Below are 21,028 nucleotides of genomic sequence, written 5' to 3' on the forward strand. Positions count from 1 at the left end.
TAAAGGCTTGAATATTATTGGATACACTTGTCACGTTTACACATTCAATCTAAATTGTTATTGGTTGGTTTCTCAAAGGAAGTAGGCGCCATCCATCAACTCTGCACCGGATGTGATTAGCTTGGGTCAATCCGCTATTATTTGTTACCGCGACCATTGATTTTCTAAAGGTTTGATAACTTTAATTCAGATTCTGGTATATAGTTGCACCGTAGTGAGAGGAGGTTGAATACATTTGTCAAACCGGTGGTATCAGCAAAATGTCAAGAAGACGACACAGCGACGAGAATGATGGTAAGTTGTCGCTCTACTATTTGCTCTGTTAGCTTGTCTCGCTAGCTAGTAGCTCTACCAGTAGCTTGCTACCTTGCTAACAAGCGGGAATAATGATCGGTCCATGCTGATTGTGGTTTACATAATAGATACATTTTGTACTTAAGTGGCGTACACAGCCATATTTGTACAGAATGTTCTGTCTCCGATCTCACAGCCCTTCACAATGCATTGCTGATTGGCTTGCTACCGAGCTACGAGTCGATATGTTGCTAGTTAGCTTGCTAGCCTTTGTATGTCAATCTAACGGAGAGGCAGCTAAATCTTTTTTTGCGTTTTGGACGTCCATATGGACGTCCATAGACTGACGGCGATGGCTGCTGATCTTTGCATGGATGGACGGACGGCGATGCTGTTCAGAGTGCCGTCCATAGAGGGAGCATATATTTTGGACGGCGTCATAGCCGTCCATATGGACGGCGATGCTGTTCAGAGTGCCGTCCATAGAGGGAGCAGATATTTTGGACGGCGATGGATTAGCAGGGACGTCCCTCGTGCCGTCCATAGAGGGAGCAGATATTTTGGACGGCATCATAGCCGTCCATATGGACGGCGATGCTGTTCAGAGTGCCGTCCATAGAGGGAGCATATATTTTGGACGGCGATGGATTGAATGTTTAGCAGGCTGTTGAGCTAACAGAACTGCCGAAGGCTACCATAGCATGTAGCTAGCTACATTAACTTTGGATGACTCAATCTTTTGTCAAGTTAATTTGTATGAATTGCATGTTAGTGCAATATTTACGCCTTTATTCTGTTTTTTTTTACATAATCAGCAGTATGATCTCATTACAATATAGACTTGAAAAACAATATGTTATGGTTTGGGTTTGCCTATAGGCTACATTTATTTTAATTATTTCGAGAATTGTTAATAAAGACTCATTTAAAAGGTTAACATTTGGAGTGTTAGGCCCATAGGCTATTACGTTTTGCATTTGTCTCCGCTCAAAGTGGTTCGTGCGCAACATTGGAGCTACTGACTGGTGGCTCCAAATCCACCCATAAAACACTTTAAACTGACGGCTTAAAAGACCTAAAGGGCAATGTATTTCATAGGGTCATAACACAATGTTAAAATCTTAATTGAGTCTTTATTAACAATTCTCGAAATAATTAAAATATATGTAGCCTATATCTAGGCAAACCCTAACCATAACATATTGTTTTTCAAGTCTGTATTGTCATGAGATTATATTGTTGATTGGCCTACTTTTGTATGTTAAAAATAAAATAAAGGCGTAAATATATAGCCTTCACTTAAATGCAATTAATACAAAATAACGTGACAAAACTTATTGAGTCATCCACGGTTGCTGTAGCTACATTCATGGTAGCCTTTGACGGCTTTGGTTTGGCTCAACACATCGTATTGTGTTTTGCATTGGTCTCCGCTCCAAGCGAGTGTTTGTTGTTTTGCGTTTGTCTCCGTGCGCAAAGTTCGTGCGCAAGATTGGAGCTACTGACTGGTGGCTTCAAATCCACCCATAAAACACTTTAAACTGACGGTTTAAAAGACCTAAATGGCAATGTATTTCATAGGGTCATAACACAATGTTAACCTTTTAAATGAGTCTTTATTAACAATTCTCGAAATAATTAAAATAAATGTAGCCTATAGGCAAACCCAAACCATAACATATTGTTTTTCAAGTCTATATTGTCATGAGATCATACTGCTGATTATGTAAAAAAAACAGAATAAAGGCGTAAATATTGCACTAACATGCAATTCATACAAATTAACTTGACAAAAGATTGAGTCATCCAAAGTTAATGTAGCTAGCTACATGCTATGGTAGCCTTCGGCAGTTCTGTTAGCTCAACAGCCTGCTAAACATTCAATCCATCGCCGTCCAAAATATATGCTCCCTCTATGGACGGCACTCTGAACAGCATCGCCGTCCATATGGACGGCTATGATGCCGTCCAAAATATCTGCTCCCTCTATGGACGGCACGAGGGACGTCCCTGCTAATCCATCGCCGTCCAAAATATCTGCTCCCTCTATGGACGGCACGAGGGACGTCCCTGCTAATCCATCGCCGTCCAAAATATCTGCTCCCTCTATGGACGGCACGAGGGACGTCCCTGCTAATCCATCGCCGTCCAAAATATCTGCTCCCTCTATGGACGGCACTCTGAACAGCATCGCCGTCCATATGGACGGCTATGACGCCGTCCAAAATATCTGCTCCCTCTATGGACGGCACTCTGAACAGCATCGCCGTCCATATGGACGGCTATGACGCCGTCCAAAATATCTGCTCCCTCTATGGACGGCACTCTGAACAGCATCGCCGTCCGTCCATCCATGCAAAGATCAGCAGCCATCGCCGTCAGTCTATGGACGTCCATATGGACGTCCAAAACGCAAAAAAAGATTTAGCTCCTACTGATCTAACGCTTGCTAAATCATCTCATCATTTGTGGTCAACTGGCAACGGATGTTTTCTCATACACACATATTCAACGTGTACTTGATATACTGAAACAGTATGTGTAGTCTAGTTCATTCCACGTAATAGAAGTGTTAACCTCTACTAATTAGCAAGCTAGCCCATGAGGCATTTCTGTGTAGGTTAAACACAGTAAATGCGCAGCTTTGACCCATGTGTTAACATTGTAGGGGCGGTACCCAGGGCAAGTTGTTTTGAAGTGTTTTTTTTGTTGTTGCTTTCAGTGGGAATGCAAATGATTTATGAATTTGCAGTGAAAAGATCTCTGTTGACTTCATTTATCAATTATGTATTACTTTAGTGGACGTAGCAAGATTATTTTGCGTATTCCGTGTCATCACAGTTGTTTGGTTTCAGGCGGCCAGGCTCATAAGAGGAGGAGAACGTCGGAGCCTATTGAAATAGAGGATCGTCTGGAATCACTGATATGTCGAGTAGGAGAAAAGGTAATGAAACATGGCAGTAAGTCTTGGCAGGTTTTTATGCATGTCCTTTGTCTGTACAATTTGTCTAGACAAAATTGGTACAAAAGTGTCTAAAAAAAAACGTCGTTTTAAGTTAACATATTTTTTGCAGAGTACCTCGTCCCTGGAAAGCAACTTGGAGGGACTGGCTGGAGTCTTGGAAGCAGATCTCCCAAATTACAAAAACAAAATCCTGCGCATTTTATGTGCAGTGTAAGTTCCTTCACTGAAGTCAGCAACCACATTACATTACATTTACATTACATGTAGTCATTTAGCACACACTTTTATCCAGAGCGACGTACAGTAAGTACAGGGATATTCCCCCCGAGGCAAGTAGGGTGAAGTGCCTTGCCCCAGGACACAACCATGTTTACTACAATCCGGGTTTTCCATTTGAGACGCCTGACAGTTTGTCTTGTTTTGACAGCGCCCGTCTCCTACCGGAAAAGCTGACGGTTTATACAACTCTGGTGGGCCTCCTCAACGCCAGGAACTACAACTTTGGTGGAGAGTTTGTGGAGGCCATGATCAGGCAACTCAAGGAAACGCTAAAAGCCAACCTGTACAATGAAGCTGTTTACCTGGTAGGTTATGCAACTATATACATCTCGAAGATTCTTGTTCTTTAACATGTTACCTAGGGGCTGTCTGTGACCTTGAAACCTGTCTCCTCGTTCAGCTTCAGCTAAGTTTTCACTCCCTGCCTCTCCTCCTAGGGTAAATAGCTTAGTGCCACACGTTTTGTGTTTCAGGTGCGCTTCCTGTGTGACCTGGTGAACTGTCATGTGATAGCCGCCCCTTCCATGGTGGCCATGTTTGAGAACTTTGTCAGTGTCACGCAAGAGGAGGATGTTCCACAGGTATAACACAACTCAGTTACGGGTGGAACAAACTTCCACTGTGCTTTTTTCAGTCAAGAAGTAACGCTGATTTCATAATCCTTTTTCCTGTCAAATTAATAATTTAATCAATTTCCAGTCAAAACAAATCTCCCCCTCATCCAGGAGTGTCACATAGTGGTTGCTGTGTGTGTCTCCAGGTGCGTTCGGACTGGTTCGTGTACGTGGTGCTCTCCTGTCTGCCCTGGGTGGGGAAGGAGCTTTACGAGAAGAAGGATGTGGAGATGGACAGGCTCCTCAACCAGATCGACGGCTACCTGAAGTAAGCCCCTCCTCTCTCTCCTCTCTCTCCTCTCCCTCCTCCACTGCTCTCCTTCTCCCTCCTCTGGTTTAGTTTCACGCCGCTGCGAATAGGCTCAATCCCCCGTCTGCGGTCTGAATGTTTTCAGAGAGAACTTGCCCTCGAGACTTTATCGTCCTGTGTTCTCAGGAGCCGACTCAAAACACACGTTCCGATGCTGCAGGTGTGGACTGCAGAGAAGCCCCACCCACAGGAAGAGGTGGGTGTGTCTGTGCTCTCGATCGTGGACGGTTTGCTCGTGTGGTGTAGTAAAACACTTTGATAACTTATTCCTGTTTCTCACAATGTCATTAAAAGTTTCTCTCCCATCCCCCCAACCTCTCTCCTCCCTCTGTCTCTCTCTCCCTCTGTCCTCACCCCTCCCTCCCTCTCTGTCTCTCTCCCTCTGTCCTCACCCCTCCCTTCCTCTCTGTCTCTCTCCCTCTGTCCTCACCCCTCTCTCCCTCTGTCCTCACCCCTCTCTCCCTCTCTCCTCACCCCTCTTTCCCTCTCTCCTCACCCCTCTCTCCCTCTCTCCTCACCCCTCTCTCCCTCTCTCCTCACCCCTCTCTCCCTCTGTCCTCACCCCTCCCTCCCTCTCTGTCTCTCTCCCTCTGTCCTCACCCCTCCCTTCCTCTCTGTCTCTCTCCCTCTGTCCTCACCCCTCTCTCCCTCTGTCCTCACCCCTCTCTCCCTCTCTCCTCACCCCTCTTTCCCTCTCTCCTCACCCCTCTCTCCCTCTCTCCTCACCCCTCTCTCCCTCTCTCCTCACCCCTCTCTCCCTCTGTCCTCACCCCTCTCTCCCTCTGTCCTCACCCCTCCTTCCCCTCAGTATCTAGACTGCTTGTGGGCCCAGATCCAAAAGCTTAAGAAGGATCGCTGGCAGGAGCGTCACATCCTGCGTCCGTACATCGCCTTTGACAGTGTGCTGTGTGAGGCCCTGCAGCACAACCTGCCTCCCTTCACCCCGCCGGGCCACATGCCCGACGCCCACTACCCTATGCCCCGCGTCGTCTTCCGCATGTTCGACTACACAGACGCCCCTGAGGTGCGTATACACTCACCACCATGTACAGTACTACGCAAAAGTCTTAGCCACCCAACGTTGTTGACATGAATATTGTCTTTAAAATAATACAAATCTTTTGTATTTATATGGTAGTTTTGAGAATTTTAGTTTTTTTGTGTGCATTATAATTAAGCAATTTTCCTTTACAAGAAATATTGATTGTGCCCAAGACTTTTGCACAGTACTGTGTATATACAACATGGCCCCTCTAGCAGGAAGATGGGATGGGTTTTACTCAGTGGTAGACCAACTTACTGAAAATCAAGAGCTTTCAGGTTCAAGGCCCCCCCCCCCCCCCCCCCCCCCCCCCCCCCCCCCCCCCCGGTATGTAGATAAGTGTCTTCTGTATGAATATATTTTGTGTCTGGGGTTGAACACTCACCTCTCTCTCAGGGGCCTGTGATGCCTGGCAGCCATTCTGTGGAGAGGTTTGTTATTGAGGAAAACCTGCATTGCATCATCAAGTCTCACTGGAAAGAGAGGAAGACCTGGTGAGATGACTGGCCTGCTCTGTTCTGCTAATGAGATTTGAGTCCTTATTGGTTACTCTTATGAATCATCATCAGGCTTTTAATGTCTCTTCACTCTCTTATTCCTGAATCTCAGTGCTGCCCAGTTACTAAGCTACCCTGGGAAGAACAAGATCCCACTCAACTACCACATCGTAGAGGTATGTCTGTCCCAGTGCTTTGGAACAACACAAAAAGTGATTAAAGTCCTTCTTAGTAGGATCAATGATAAAACCTTCAATAATAATACATAAATACAATGTTATTGTGGCCAGTAAAGCTGTGATAATGTGAACCTGGGACTGTGATCTTCAGGTGATCTTCGGAGAGCTGTTCCAGCTGCCGACCCCGCCCCACATCGACGTGATGTACACCACCCTGCTCATAGAGCTGTGCAAGCTGCAGCCTGGCTCCCTGCCCCAGGTGGTATCCTTTCCTTTTGTTTTTGTACAATCATATTTGTGCCATCTTTGAGATAATGTGACTGTGTAGTTTTACCTGGCAGTCAGTTGACTTGGGGTAACCTTAATGGGAATGGGTATAGCTCAGTGGTTAGAGCATTTGACTGTAGATCAAGAGGTTGCAGGTTCAAATTTACACCTCATGTACTGCATGTCACTGGATGAAGGCTAAATGTGCACATGACATATCAGTTATGACCGTAACAGCAGTTGACCAGCTCGCCCAAGCTACAGAGATGATGTACATGCGACTGGACACCATGAACACCACCTGCATAGACAGGTACGCCCCCCCCCCCCCCACACACACACACACACACACACACACACACAGCAGACAGGTACACTCCCGTACACATCTGAATCTCACCGCTCATGATGTTTCGCCCTACAGACTCCTAAACTGGTTCTCTCACCATCTAAGCAACTTCCAGTTCCGATGGAGCTGGGATGACTGGTAGGGAACACTGGTCCACGTCAACATACATGTTGCACTATACATCATACATGTAACACAGACAGGTTGTATGTAGCAAGCTTGTGCTGTGGCCTGATCCTGTGTCTTCTACTCCCCAGGGCTGACTGCCTGCCCCTGGAAACAGAGAAACCCAAGCCCAAGTTTGTCAAAGAGGTGCTGGAGAAATGTATGAGGTATTGACCCAATCTCTTTACCTACGCGTACCCTAAGTTAATTAGGTTCTTGGGGAGCCCTGGTAGCTGACTGGACTGGTGTGCGTACCACGCGTCTCTTAAAAGCCCCCAAAATAAGATGTATTTATATAAACAAATGAAGGCTGAGAACCATCTCCTTGTATCTCTGGTACGGTGCTGAGGTCAGGGTTTGTATTGTCCTCCCTGCAGACTCTCCTACCACCAGAGGATCGTGGACCTCGTTCCTGCCAATTTCTCTGCCCTCATCCCGGCTGAACCAGTTTTCTTTTACAAATACGGAGACGAAGCCAATAGTGAGTTTGTTTTCTACCACGGTGCATCCCAGAGGGATACCTTGTAACTGTTAACTACTGACCTCTCAGAAGCCTGACTGGATGACAGTTGATCGAGGTCTGATGGTTCTGATGCCGTTGTCTAGGTGCGTTGCCCGGATACCCCATGGCCATAACGGTGAGCAACTGCATCAAGAACAGAGCGTCCAATGAAGAGATTCTGACCGCCCTGAAAGATGTTCCCAACCCCAACCAGGAGCATGACGATGGTCAGTACCTTCAGGGGTCATCCTCAAACTTGACCAATTATTACATAGAAATGATGGTTTATAGGTTTTTGCCATTATAATGTAATGTATTTGTTTATCAGCTAAAGTGATGTGCAAGGGGGGATATGAACCTGTGACCTCTTGGTCTGCAGTAAAATGCTCTGAGCTATGACACTTATCCTTAACTAGGTTATATGTTTTCCTTTCCTTAAGTCTATCTGTTCTCTGCAACAACTTTCGCTAATAAAACATCCATGTGCCTTTCTCCATATCCATCTCCAGACGAAGGAGAGAGCTTCAACCCCCTGAAGATCGAGGTGTTTCTCCAAACCCTGCTCCACCTGGCTGCCAAGTCTTTCAGCCACTCCTTCAGTGCCCTGGCTAAGTGAGTGGGACTGTGCCAGCCCCCGGCCTGCCAGCTGGGCCTGGGTGCACATCCCTCTGGGACTAGCCCGGTCCAGACCTCATGGACACGGATGAAGGATAGCATTCTCCAGTCAGGAGATGGGCATCATCCAAAAAATCCTCATGTCCCAGTTGAATTTGACCGTACCTCATAGACCTGATATACAGTCTTTCCAATTTAACGTTGGGTTCCTCTCCAGGTTCCACGAGATTCTGAAAACCCTGACGGACTGTGACGAGGGGAAGCTCCACATTCTCCGGGTGGTGTACGAAGTCTGGAGGAACCATCCACAGGTCACACACAACTCATAGTCTTGTGTAGTAAATCATATCGCTCGTTTAAATACAACTTAAACTGATTAAAGGAGTGCATTTTGTAGCTTGGTCCTTAATGATGAATCGATTATTGATTGTTAACTTGTTCAGCTATCGGCTTTGGAAAACGCACAAAATTTGCAACCCAAGTGTCGATCTTTTGGTAACGTGTGTTGAGTAAGGTGTATTGAGTAAGGTGTGTGTGTTCCTGGGCTGTGTGTAGATGATCTCTGTGCTGGTGGATAAGCTGATCAGGACCCAGATAGTGGACTGTGCTGCTGTGGCCAACTGGCTGTTCTCTCAGGACATGGCTCCCGAGTTCACCAGGTGGGTCTCCCTCACGAGTTCACCAGGTGGGTCTCCCTCACGAGTTCACCAGGTGGGTCTCCCTCACGAGTTCACCAGGTGGGTCTCCCTCACGAGTTCACCAGGTGGGTCTCCCTCACGAGTTCACCAGGTGGGTCTCCCTCACGAGTTCACCAGGTGGGTCTCCCTCACGAGTTCACCAGGTGGGTCTCCCTCACGAGTTCACCAGGTGGGTCTCCCTCACTCACTATGAGCACGAGTTCACCAGGTTGGTCTCCCTCACTTACTATGAGGGGCTGAAACAGTCACACGCATTCATACTACTATAAACTTAAATCGAAATGCTCGCAAAGACTCATATGAAACGCATTCATACAGTTTTTTTGTTGTTTTTGAAAATATAGTTTCAACCTTTCAAAACGATTTATTTTTGCAACCTTTAGTAAAGATTTTTCAACCTTTCAAACCTTTTTCCCCCACACATGAAGTGAAAGGAGAGGAAGAAAGGGGAAAGAACAGAGAAGCCTCGAGCAGAGCACAGTAGAGTCCTCATTAAGTACTCATCAATGATGCAAACCTTTTCTTCCCAATAGTTTTTGTCAATCTTTCACCACAATTGTTTTCAAAAACGTTTTCTGAAAATATTGATTCAACCTTTTCCACATACACTGTTAAAGGATAGGAGTGGGGAGATGAAAACAGAGAAGCCTATAACAGAGTAAAGCAGAGTACAATAGTCCTTATCAAGTATGCAATGCCTTCAAAACATTGTCACTGATTTGCTTCCATACTATTGGATGAGGTCTGCTAATGGGCCTGTGTGCTGTACTGATGTTATCGTTTGTGACCTGTGGTCTCTTCCAGGTTCTACGTGTGGGAGATTCTGCACTCCACCATCCGTAAGATGAACAAGCACGTCCAGAAGATCCAGAAGGAGCTGGAAGAGGCCAAGGACAAGCTGGAGAAACAGCAACACAAGAAGGTGAGAGGGAAGTTGGGAAGGAGTGAGACATGCCCGGTGTCCTAGCAACTGGTTAGATCCAGGCGGGTGAGTGGAGACTGGAACCAGGGGAAAAAAAACAGTTTTGACACTATTCATTTAGCAGATGTATTTATCCAAAGCAGTAGAAATAGAAGGTAGAGCTGAAGATCAGGCCGTCAGGGGTCAGTCTGCTGGCTTGCTGGAAAAATCATTGTGGCCAAGTTCTGTTGGCTTAACTGTGTCCATGTGTCTCTCTCTGTGTGTATGTGTGTGTCTCTCTGTGTGTGTGTGTGTGTGTCTCTCTGGGTGTGTGTGTGTGTGTCTCTGGGTGTGTGTGTGTGTCTCTCTATGTGTGTGTGTGTGTCTCTCTATGTGTGTGTGTGTGTGTCTCTCTGGGTGTGTGTGTCTCTCTGTGTGTGTGTGTGTGTCTCTCTGGGTGTGTGTGTGTGTCTCTCTGTGTGTGTGTGTGTGTGTCTCTCTGTGTGTATGTGTGTGTCTCTCTGGGTGTGTGTGTGTGTCTCTCTGGATGTGTGTGTGTGTCTCTCTGGGTGTGTGTGTGTGTCTCTCTGGGTGTGTGTGTGTGTCTCTCTGGGTGTGTGTGTGTGTCTCTCTATGTGTGTGTGTGTGTGTCTCTATGTGTGTGTGTGTGTGTCTCTCTATGTGTGTGTGTGTGCAGAAGGACAGCGGGGACGAGGAGGACATGGAGAAGAACAGCGAGGAGGAGGACGGCCAGCTAGAGGAACAGATCGAGCGTCTGCAGGAGAAGGTGGAGTCGGCCCAGAGCGAGCAGAAGAACCTCTTCCTGGTCATCTTCCAGGTACCTCCTCTTCAGGCCTCCTCTCTCTCTCTCTGCTGCTGCGAACAGGTCGTGGCTTAGTGTCTTCTATGGTGGCGCAAGATCCATTCTAAAATACTGGTCTGGTCCTCTCTTCTCCCGGACGCCCCTCTCTGTCTCTGTCTCTCTCTCGCCCCCCCAGCGCTTCATCATGATGCTGACGGAGCACCTGGTTCGCTGTGAGACGGGCAGCGTGGACATCAGCTCTCCCTGGTACAAGAACTGCATCGAGAGGCTGCAGCAGATCTTCCTCATGGTACCTTCCTCACTTCCTCTTCCTCAGCCAGTGCGGTCACAGCAATTGCTCACTCAGGCTGTTTCAGAAGACTAGTTTAATATATGTAACACAACTGTCCAGATAGATATGACGCTTACTGCCTTACTCTTGTGACTTTAGTGCCAGCTGCATAAAATCTCTATTTACGTCCCTCGGGTTAAACATCCGAGAGGTTAAACATGATGACCCCTGGTTCTAGCCGGTCCTGGGTGTGGCTGTCTAGGTGTTGACCTGTGTTCCTGTGTGTTCTCTCTCAGCATCACGGGATAATCCAGCAGTACATGGGAACCCTGGAGAACCTGCTGTTCACGGCTGAGCTAGATCCTCACATCCTGGCTGTCTACCAGCAGTTCTGCACCCTGCAGCTCTGAGCACACACACGCATGCAAACACACGCCAGGACACGCATGTATTCAACCTCACAACATGCTGTGTGCAGCGAACAAGGAGCACACACACCTACACAGATACATACCATAATAACCAGCTCTTGCATCAAGATTTTCCCATTACTTTTTTTTTTTTTTTTTTTTTTTTACTTTTAATGAGTGTCTGTGTGTTTTTGAACATTCAAAGTATTAGCTGTGTAAGACTATGAGTGATCTTTGTACCTGTTTTTTTTTATGTTCAGTTATATTCTCATTGGAATCTGCCTCGTGGGTCCTCTGCCAGTTAAGTGTTTGGTCGATGTTGACAACACGTTGCTTGTAGTCCGATGAAAGTGAATCTTTTAAAACATGACTGAGGTTGAAAACACAGAAATGCAGGAGAAAAAGCAGATTATTTAGCTCCAACTGATTCTGAATGCAGAGCCCTCTACTTTTTTACATGTATTTTATGTCTAATTGAATTTGGAAAACGATTAAACTCAGTTAAGTCTTATCTGTCTGTATGGGTCCTCTATGGAGGGATATAGTTCCTGGAAGATGACTTACACTTTTGAAATTATGAAATACACTTAGTGTATACACTCTTTTTTTAACTCAAACTTTCTTTTATATATGTGTCAGGCTGTTCAGTTACGAATGTTTTGTTAACTGAAGACGAGAAGGCTTTTTAAAGAGAAAGTATTATTTCACTGAGCATGTTAATAGCTCTTAGTAGTACAACATATACAAAAGGTTAAGTTGGATCAGTATAAAACATACAGTACATTCAGTTCTCAGTTTATAGAAATGTAATGGTACTTAAACATGTACACATTTCTTTGGTCAAGGAATGTACCAGCACAACAACCTGAGTGTTGATGTACATGAGTTAGTATAGTGTTTCAGACGAGGTTGTTAGAGACGAGGTAATCATGTTTCAGCTGTGCAAACGCTCCCTCTGCCGACAGCATTCAAGGCCACAGTTTCACTCAGTCATTTTACAACAGAACAATATCATACAACTTAATTGAACAGAAAGGATTTCCATGGAAGCCGGATTGACCTACTCGCCTCTCTGCCACTGTGTTCTGGGCTCCATCTAATCTTATTTAGCATCACCTTCATCCATCAGATGTTGCTCCAACATCCTGTCAGCGGTAATTCAGGTCCACATTTTTCTCATTCTGCTTTCCAAATCGACTTCATGCTGAAGGCGATTGAAGCCTTTTAAATCTCTTTCATCCTAACAGTCTCCACTTTCTGTTAATCCCACGGTCCAGATTCCACAGGTAGGGTCCGTCTCTCTCTGTCCGTCCTTCAGTGCGTCTTCCTTCAGTGCGTCCTCCTTCAAAGCTTCTCCCTCCTTCAGAGCTTCTCCCTCCTTCAAAGCTTCTCCCTCCTTCAGAGCTTCTCCCTCCAGCCCGGGCGTCTGATCCTGGGCGTCTGCCTGGCTGCCTGGATCAGTCTGCTGGGGGGGTTGTGCCTCGGCCAGGAGTCGGCGGTACTTTGTGTTGAAGAAGATAACGAAACAGCAGGTAAACACACTCCAGATCCCTGCCATGACCAGCATGGAGACTGTGGAGCAAACACACACACACACAATCAACAACTGTTAGTCAGCCAACAACCACGAGTAAGCGACGGAGGAAGAGTGGAAGAGTAGGTGTGTGTGCGACTGTCCATTACATTACAGATGACTTCAATCTAAACTTAAGAAGATCTAATTTCACAGTAATGGAGAACTGAAAGAAGTGTAACTGAACATAACCGATCTAAAGTGTCTTAGAAGCACGTGGGGTGAGGGAGGGGGTGGATATAACCCTTTGAACCACTGCTAAAGATGTCTGCTCCCAAGGCAACGATATGTCGTGTGACATGAGCAGTGTGTATTTGCAAACAAAGCATGAGGATATAAGTGTTGTGAGCTGATGAGGGTGTGACTTACCCCTCCAGCTGAGCGCAGCTTCACCCCCCGAAGAGCAGGTCGACAGGGGGGAGTCGGCCATTCTCTTGGTCAACGACTGAAGCAGCATGATGTAGATAACAGACTGGATCTGTCTAGAGGACAAGAGCACACCACCAGAAGATCAGGAACAAACCCAGCGACCCTACGGTCATCTGGTCAAACATACCGTCAAGACTCGCATAGTGAAATGAGGATGATTATGATGAGAATTCTCCCATTTACATTTAGCAGACGCTCTTATCCAGGGCGACTTACAGTAAGTACAGGGACATTTCCCCCCCGAGGCAAGTAGGGTAAAGTGCCTTGCCCAAGGACACAACGTAATATCGCATGGCCAAAAATTGAACCGGCAACCTTCTGATGACAAGCCCGATTCCCTTTTCAGTACGGTTTGGGTTCTACTCTGTTGGACAGGCCTGATGTGGAGAAAAGGTACCAGTCACGTACCCTGATATAAAGATAAGGCCTGCTGATGTAGCCTCTCCCACGGGAAAGGAGCACTCCACCGACAGCTCCATGGCAACCGGGTAGATGGAGAAGCCGAAGAAGCCGAAGGCGGAGGCGGCGGCTGCCACGGCGACCTTCTGTCCCCGCATCTGAGACACCTGGTACGGGGCGACAACAGCAGCACACATCAAGGGGCGTGGCCACATCGAGAGGCGTGGCTGGCCACATCAAGGGGCGTGGCTGGCCACATCAAGGGGCGTGGCCACAAGGCTCTGTCATAGCGACATGTCTCAGCCCTATAAGATCAACGTCATGGTGTATGTCGGATGAGTGACGATGTGAGATCCCACCCACAAAATTGTTTTATTTTTTCACTTCATAATTGACGTGGTCTTTGCTTCACTGTGCTATACTTTCTGTATGCACTATTCATATACCACTTTGGGGTAAAGGGTCTGGTTATTACAATTCTATTTTTTGCATTGAAATTCCCCAGTCATATAAACACCAACGTCCCCAGTACATTTACATTTTAGTCATTTAGCAGATGCTCTTATCCAGAGCGACTTACAGCAAGTACAGGGACATTCCCCCGAGGCAAGTAGGGTGAAGTGCCTTGCCCAAGGACACAACGTAATTTGGTGTGGCCAGGAATCGAACTGGCGACCTTCAGATTACTTGCCCGATTCCCTAACCGCTCAGCCACCTGACTCCCAGTAAAAGAAAAAGGTTTGAGGGATTTAGTGATGATGCTCACCACCGCGAAGGCTGTTCCAGCAAGTGCTGAGAAGCTCATGTTGACCTTGGTAGCTTCAGTGAACTGTTTGGTCTTATCCACATAGACACCCAGTAACGCCGCTCCTACGATCCCAAACACGATGAACAGAGCGCCACAGAGCCCAGAGAAATCCTACAAGGTAAGAATCGCATTTAGGTGAGCCACAGCATTATTATTTGGTGTTTACCGATCACAGTTGGAGCTACGCACTTCTGGGGTGTCCTGGTGGTTCACCAGGTAAAGCACGTACTACATGGGCGGAGTCAGACACGCGGTGGGCGGGGCTTACGTTGGTGTATCCCCTGATGCAGAGCACCTGCTCCAGCAGGGTGGAGAAGCAGGTGAACACAGCCATGCCTGAGCCGAAACACAGCAGCAGGATCAGGTAGGCTCTGTTCCTCAGCAGCTGCACGCACACACACACACACACACACACACACACACACACACACACACACACACACACACACACACACACAGGTTAGGGTGGGAAACAGAATACTCATAGACCCTGGGGGAGGGGACCCCAGTGGGAAACAGGGTTTGTGTGTGTGTACATGCTAGTCTATCTGCGTGTGTGTGTGTGTGTATCTGTTTGTACATATGGATCTATCTATGTCTGTCTGTCTGTCTGTCTGTCCGTGCTGGTCTGTGTGTGTATGTCCATGTTGGTCTGTGTGTGTGTGTGTGTGTGTGTGTGTGTGTGTGTGTGTGTGTGTGTGTGTATGTCCATGCTGGTCTGTGTGTGTGTGTCTCTAATCACCAGTTTGATCCCCTGAAGGAAGGGCTCAGAGTTGGACATCTCAGCGCTGGCAGAGGGGGGGGTGGGGGGGGCTTGGCTTCGTATCCCCACTGTTGCTAGGAGACAGGCCAGGATGGCTGGTATCGCGTACACACACATCTGGGGTGGTAACCATGGAGAGATGTGTGTATTAGCACTTTAAGTCAAGACCAATTATCTTTATCAGCAGTTACACTACCCTCATAGTTTTTCATTTTCTCACCAGTAGAGTTAGATTGTTGGTGGAGGCCACGATCATGGGGGAGAAGATGTTGGCAAACAGAAGACCCAGGGGGTTCGCTTGGGAGGAAAAACAGGAAACAAGAGAGTTTAAGAGTCAGGCTGTCTATGATATATAATCTTCCCATGTAAGGAGAACAGACAGGTTCTCTCCCTGGTTTTGGTTATTTCCAGACTGACTTGGTAACTGCAGTTTGAGGACTGTTTCCAGACAAACACTTGTAGCTGTGAGGAATGCAGTGATCAGAACTATATGTCTGGTGTTGGAGTTAGCTGATGGGGTGGGTTTGGCTCAGTGGTTAGAGCATTTGATTGTAGATCAAGGGCTCACAGGTTCAAATCCACCCACTGAATAAAAGGGTCTTCTTAATCAATACATGATGTAATGTAATTGATAAAGTAGTTAACTCATGTAGTATATGGTAGTTAACTTGTATAGCTTATAGTGTATGTATCAATGTATCATTGATATACAATGATATAGTGTATGCTAAATCATTTACATACAGTATATGGTGTATATTAAATCATGTTGGTCCATGCATACAGTAACTCACACATGGAGGCGATCATGTTGGCGGTTGCACGCTGGTGATCTGGGAACCAGACCGCAGTCAGCTTGGTGGGGGTGAAGATGACGAGGGGTTGGGCCAAGGAGCACAGGGTTTGACCCAGCATCATCACAGGAAACTGGAACCTGTCATCCATCCCGATGAGTTTCAGGACCGCTATGTAGCGCAACACCGCTCCCAGCATGTTCAGCCAGGATCCCAGCACCAGCTGTGAGGGGGGGGGGTATGGGTAGAGGTTAGTGGTTAGAGCGTTTGGCTGCAGATAAAGAGGTCCCAGGTTCATATCCTGCCTCACGTCCCTTTATGCCGCTTGTGATAAAAGTTGTTAGATCAAATCCAATTTTATTTGTGTAGCCCTTATTTGTGTAGCAATGTCACATAGGGTTATACATACACCCATAAAACTGCACCTAAACAGTTTGAAGAGTGCGACATTCTGCTGAGCTAGTATATTATGATAATGTCTTTAAACATTATGTTTTTGAAGAGGTGTAAGCACTATGATAGTAACAGTTTTTAAACATGGTACTTTCACACAATATCAAATTTTCTTTTTTGGTGTTATTACTTAAACAAAGGAGCAGGTGTTTCCACTTGAGAATCTGGTAGCTTCCTGTTTCACATCGTACACCTTGTCTTTGTAAATAAATCTATGGTGTTCTCCTTTGGATGTCCACTCCCCTGTGGTTCCTGCCGTCCCGTATCTCACGGTTTAGAGATGTATCATGATACACAGCACACAGGACAACAACAGACATGAGTTAATCACTAAACACGGCGTAAAGCGCATTCCTCGTAAGGTTGTGTGATGCCACTCGACTCGAGTCAGAAGAAGCAGCATGTCTGTAGTCTGTGGTTACTTGCAGCTGTGCTCCGTAACCATCCCGTTCCTTGACTCCGACCATAGAAACACTGCTAGAACTACTCACTTCTATTCCGCATTTCTATGTCTCCGCCGCGGTAAAGCCTCGGCCTACACGGTCGCCACGGTAACGTAGAAACGTACCGTGGCTCGGAGCCCCAGGGTGTCCAGCATCCACGTGGCCCCGAAGCTCAGAGGGATGGCAACCACCATGTACACCAGCGACAGCCAGTTGATCTGGTCCAGAGACACGTCCATGAATTCGGCCGCTTGGTCTGCCACTGGGGCGAAGGTGAGCCATAGCTGGAGATGTGAAAGCACACAGTCAAGGGTTTTGATATTTAGCGTTTGATATTTATGGTTTGATCGTCATCAATGGATATTTATCGTCATTCTTAACATCATGAGGTAACATCACCATTGTAATCAGGCAAATTAGCTAGCTATAGCTAACTGTGGTGCAATCATTTTTAATTGTGTGCTGTCCCTGCAAAAATAAACGAAACAAAGAATATAATTCTTCCATAACAGCAAAGAAGGGATGGTGATTAAGTTCCGTAATGGACTGACGACCATACCGAGATTGACTGAAACTGCAGCCACAGCCATTGTGTCATGTGACACCTGAACAGAAATGAAACCACATCTGATCCGTCAGTCTCCAATGTTTGTGTTGAGCTCATCACTAGTGGATCTTATGGAGTGATTACACTGACACCAACCAATCAAACTGTGTGCTAAATAAATGAAATGAATGGAATGTGATTGTAACTGACACTAAAAAGGACACGAAATTAATTCAACTTCTGTCACTGTCTACGGGTGGTTCAAGGTTAAACATGGACAAAACATTTTAATGGCCGGAACTATGTCACGCATTGCACAGCAACAGAAAGTTACGACGGTTTCACAACAGCACTTGACCCCAATAAGTTTCCTCCTGTAAAAATTAACTCAACTTAAAATAGGACCAAAGCTGTTGGAACGGGAGTCAGATGGCTGAGCGGTGAGGGAGTCGGGCTAGTAATCGGAAGGTTGCCGGATCGATTCCCCGCCCCGCCAAAATGACGTTGTGTCCTTGGGCAAGGCACTTCACCCTACTTGCCTCGGGGGGAATGTCCCTGTACTTACTGTAAGTCGCTCTGGATAAGAGCGTCTGCTAAATGACTAAATGTAAATGTAAATGTAAACTTGAGCACCCGAGTTTGTCAGGGAATGATGTTTGTCAGGGAGGAGAGTGTGAGGAGATGTTTGTCAGGGAGGAGAATTCCACAAAAACAACATTGTCCTGATCCACATGCATAACCAGCCACATGGAAGTGAATTATTCACCATGACTACAACAATAATGTGGTTAGTTTGCGTTGAGAAACACAGATCGTTCTGGTCTTCAATCTACCCAGATGCTCCCATGTTACCCCGCTCCTCATCTCCCTCCACTGGCTTCCCATCATGGCCGGTATCAGATTCAAGACCCTGGTACTGTACTGACCTTCCGAGCGGTGAACGGGACTGCACCTGACTACATCAAGTCTCTCCTGCAGCCTTACACCCCCACCCGTCACCTATGGTCTTCTTCAGACAACCGTCTGGTGATACCACCGCTCAAGAGCGCACGGTCCCAACACAAGCTCTTCTCCTGTCTGGCCCCCCAATGGTGGAATCACCTCCCCACCTCCATCAGGGATACTGACTGTCTCCCCACCTTCAAGAAAAGGCTCAAGACGCACTTGTTCCGGGAGTACAACGGCACTTAAATGATTGGCTGGAGCGGATGTTAGTTTCCTCCAGGATCACAATGACTCTTATTGAGAGACTTGTTGCTGTTGTTGGTTTGTTGTAACTGTCTTAAAAATATTGTACTCGCTGTGAAATATATTATTGTTGCTTGCTTTTGCCACAGGTACACTCTTGCACTTTTGAGGTTCTTTCTGTTTAATTGTAACTTGTCTAACTCCATGCTCTTATTGTTCTTCCCTTTGGGACTTATTTGGTTTCACAATGTATGCTTCATGTTTGGCTACCCGCAATGTTTGGGGCTATCTCGTTGTTATGATCAGTGACCTATGCACTTTTGTAAAACTCTCTTGGAAGTCGATTTGGATAATAGCGTCTGCTAAATGCTAAATGCGTAAATGTAATGTAAATGTTCCTTGACCACTGATTCCTTGACCTTCTGCTGTATACATGCATGTCTGTATGTCGCTTTTCATTAAAGTATCTGCTGAATGAATTAAATATAGCTGTCATAGGACGAGCACAACTCTCTCTTTTCTGGACGTTGGGGCAGATCTTGTGTGGGCAGCTGGAGGAAGAGGGATCAGCTGATGAGGTGACACAATGACAGCTCTGTCCCCAGATTTAGACCCTAGACCACATATATTTATACTCTGGCTGGATTTATTCCGTCATTTACAATAATTTAATTTTCCTCAGAAGCAGATGTCAAAACTTTCCATTGGAGAGGATTCTGTGAAATGATTGTTGTTGTTTTTGCAGTGTCCTACTGGCCAAACTGTGAAAAACACAAAACAGGGTTAACGCATCATCACTACCAGAGACATGGCCATTGATCTACTATCTATAGGGCCTATAGCCTACTTATATACACACTATGTTTGTATGTACGTATAAATATTTTATTATTTTTAAGGTTATATTCCTTCTCAGAGGCACGTTATTGTCCAAAAATACCAATAAGAAAAACAAATTGTCGTTCTGAATGGGACGTGACGTGACCTTCAATTAAACGTTTTCGAGACAGCTGAGCCTCGGGTTAACAGCCCGCGGTCACCAGTCCCCTGTCAACAATAGCTGCCTGGGAGATATGTGTCAGTTGGGGATTGGGGATAGTGAGGAAGGTGTTTATGGTTCGACCTTCTATGGTTAAGTGGGACCCTCAGGCAAAACACCCTTGTTGAGACACGGAGCCTGGGGGGTCGTTTCTCACAGCCCCCAAAACCATAAGCTTCACCATATGGCTTCTACTTGGGCTTTCACTTCTGCTAAACTGAAGCAGTAGCCTATATGGAGCAAAGTGCTGATTTCTATGGATAGAGTAAGACGCTGTTGTTAAAACGAGGACAATATCTAAAGTTAGCCTAATTGAAATCATCTGCGAGTCAGACGTTGTTTGATCTTAGCATACTCTTGCAGGGATGCTTAAAATCGGTAGAAACGTTGTGGTCGATAATAACTGACATGTTATTCAACCATACCTGTCTAACTGGATTTGAACTACAGTATAGCCTATTCTTCGCTTGACAGATAACAAACCCCAAACCGAACTTTCATTTTAGCACTACAGAAATAATAAAGAAAGACTTCTTCTTACCATTGAGTTGGAGCAATTTAGCAAGCAAAGTACGAGTAGAATAAACCATCTTCTCTTATACACTTTGAAAATAATTAGTTTTTCAAGTTCACGATTAGGTTTGATGACAGGATAAACATCGGACTGTGAAATGTCTCCCTCTTCCATGAGTATTTGGGTAAAGCAACCTCCTTTGGAACGTCCCGTTTACTACCCCGAAACTGTACATTAAGTGTTCTTAAAATATGAAACTTGTTGCAAGCTACCGCATTGTTTAGCCAACTAAGCAGGCAACGGGTCGGGCCGGTTTCAGTCAAAACTCGATCAACATCGCCGCATGATTTAGAGTGGGGCGTCATTGCTCACAGAACACCCCCCTAGCCTCGAGCTTTTTGAGTCCTAGTGCTCGTCGTGTTTGGATTCAGTGGAGATGGAAATCGTTGCTTTTAATTTTGATAAAATAATTGTTACACCGGTCTCATGCCTAACTCATTCCCACAATACTAAGCAAGTCCAATATAGCTATACCTATATTAACTTAGTTGTTAAATGACGATTGGGTGCATTTGTTTGAGCACTGTTATCTGCAATCCCTTCAGAAGTGCAAAAGTATAATTTAAGAGGTTAGACCAGACAATGCAAAAAAATTACTACATCCCCTTGTTACAAAAGTATAACAGGATAACATTGAACTAAATCATCTGAACATTTTATTGGAAATGGCCTGAGCCGTAATCCGTTTCTCATTAACTACTCAATGATGTTGTGAGTGAATAAAATATCTTGTCGTAATAAACTTGCCAAAATAAATTCATGAGACACTAAAAGATTTGGCCAACTTGAAGATGAATCTAATTTAAATCTCCTCCCCTTTATCATCCGGCGCATGCC

The 21,028-nt window shown here is 45.9% G+C and overlaps 2 protein-coding genes across 2 annotated transcripts; one reads left to right on the plus strand and one right to left on the minus strand.

Moving 5' to 3' along the window:
• The first annotated feature begins 91 nt into the window (after window positions 1–91).
• LOC124467500 (nuclear cap-binding protein subunit 1) lies at window positions 92–11,692 on the plus strand. The gene is made up of 23 exons (XM_047019803.1): window positions 92–294; window positions 3,150–3,238; window positions 3,369–3,469; window positions 3,687–3,843; window positions 4,012–4,119; window positions 4,299–4,420; window positions 4,589–4,658; window positions 5,271–5,486; window positions 5,901–5,998; window positions 6,114–6,177; window positions 6,332–6,442; window positions 6,696–6,760; window positions 6,872–6,934; window positions 7,054–7,128; window positions 7,339–7,442; window positions 7,568–7,690; window positions 7,973–8,075; window positions 8,296–8,389; window positions 8,634–8,737; window positions 9,581–9,698; window positions 10,375–10,515; window positions 10,676–10,789; window positions 11,068–11,692. The coding sequence occupies exons 1-23, from the start codon at window positions 261–263 to the stop codon at window positions 11,179–11,181; spliced, it is 2,388 nt and encodes a 795-aa protein (XP_046875759.1). The 5' UTR covers window positions 92–260; the 3' UTR covers window positions 11,182–11,692.
• A 268-nt stretch (window positions 11,693–11,960) lies between these two features.
• LOC124467509 (solute carrier family 49 member A3-like) lies at window positions 11,961–20,468 on the minus strand. Its single transcript, XM_047019814.1, has 10 exons — window positions 20,159–20,468; window positions 16,969–17,127; window positions 15,948–16,170; window positions 15,374–15,450; window positions 15,133–15,270; window positions 14,659–14,775; window positions 14,349–14,501; window positions 13,592–13,749; window positions 13,124–13,236; window positions 11,961–12,753 (listed from the first exon to the last, which is right to left on the minus strand). The coding sequence occupies exons 1-10, from the start codon at window positions 20,303–20,305 to the stop codon at window positions 12,422–12,424; spliced, it is 1,617 nt and encodes a 538-aa protein (XP_046875770.1). The 5' UTR covers window positions 20,306–20,468; the 3' UTR covers window positions 11,961–12,421.
• Window positions 20,469–21,028: the final 560 nt, after the last annotated feature.

The sequence above is a fragment of the Hypomesus transpacificus genome, chromosome 1, assembly GCF_021917145.1.
Source record: "Hypomesus transpacificus isolate Combined female chromosome 1, fHypTra1, whole genome shotgun sequence".
In the NCBI taxonomy this organism is placed as follows: Eukaryota; Metazoa; Chordata; class Actinopteri; order Osmeriformes; family Osmeridae; genus Hypomesus; species Hypomesus transpacificus.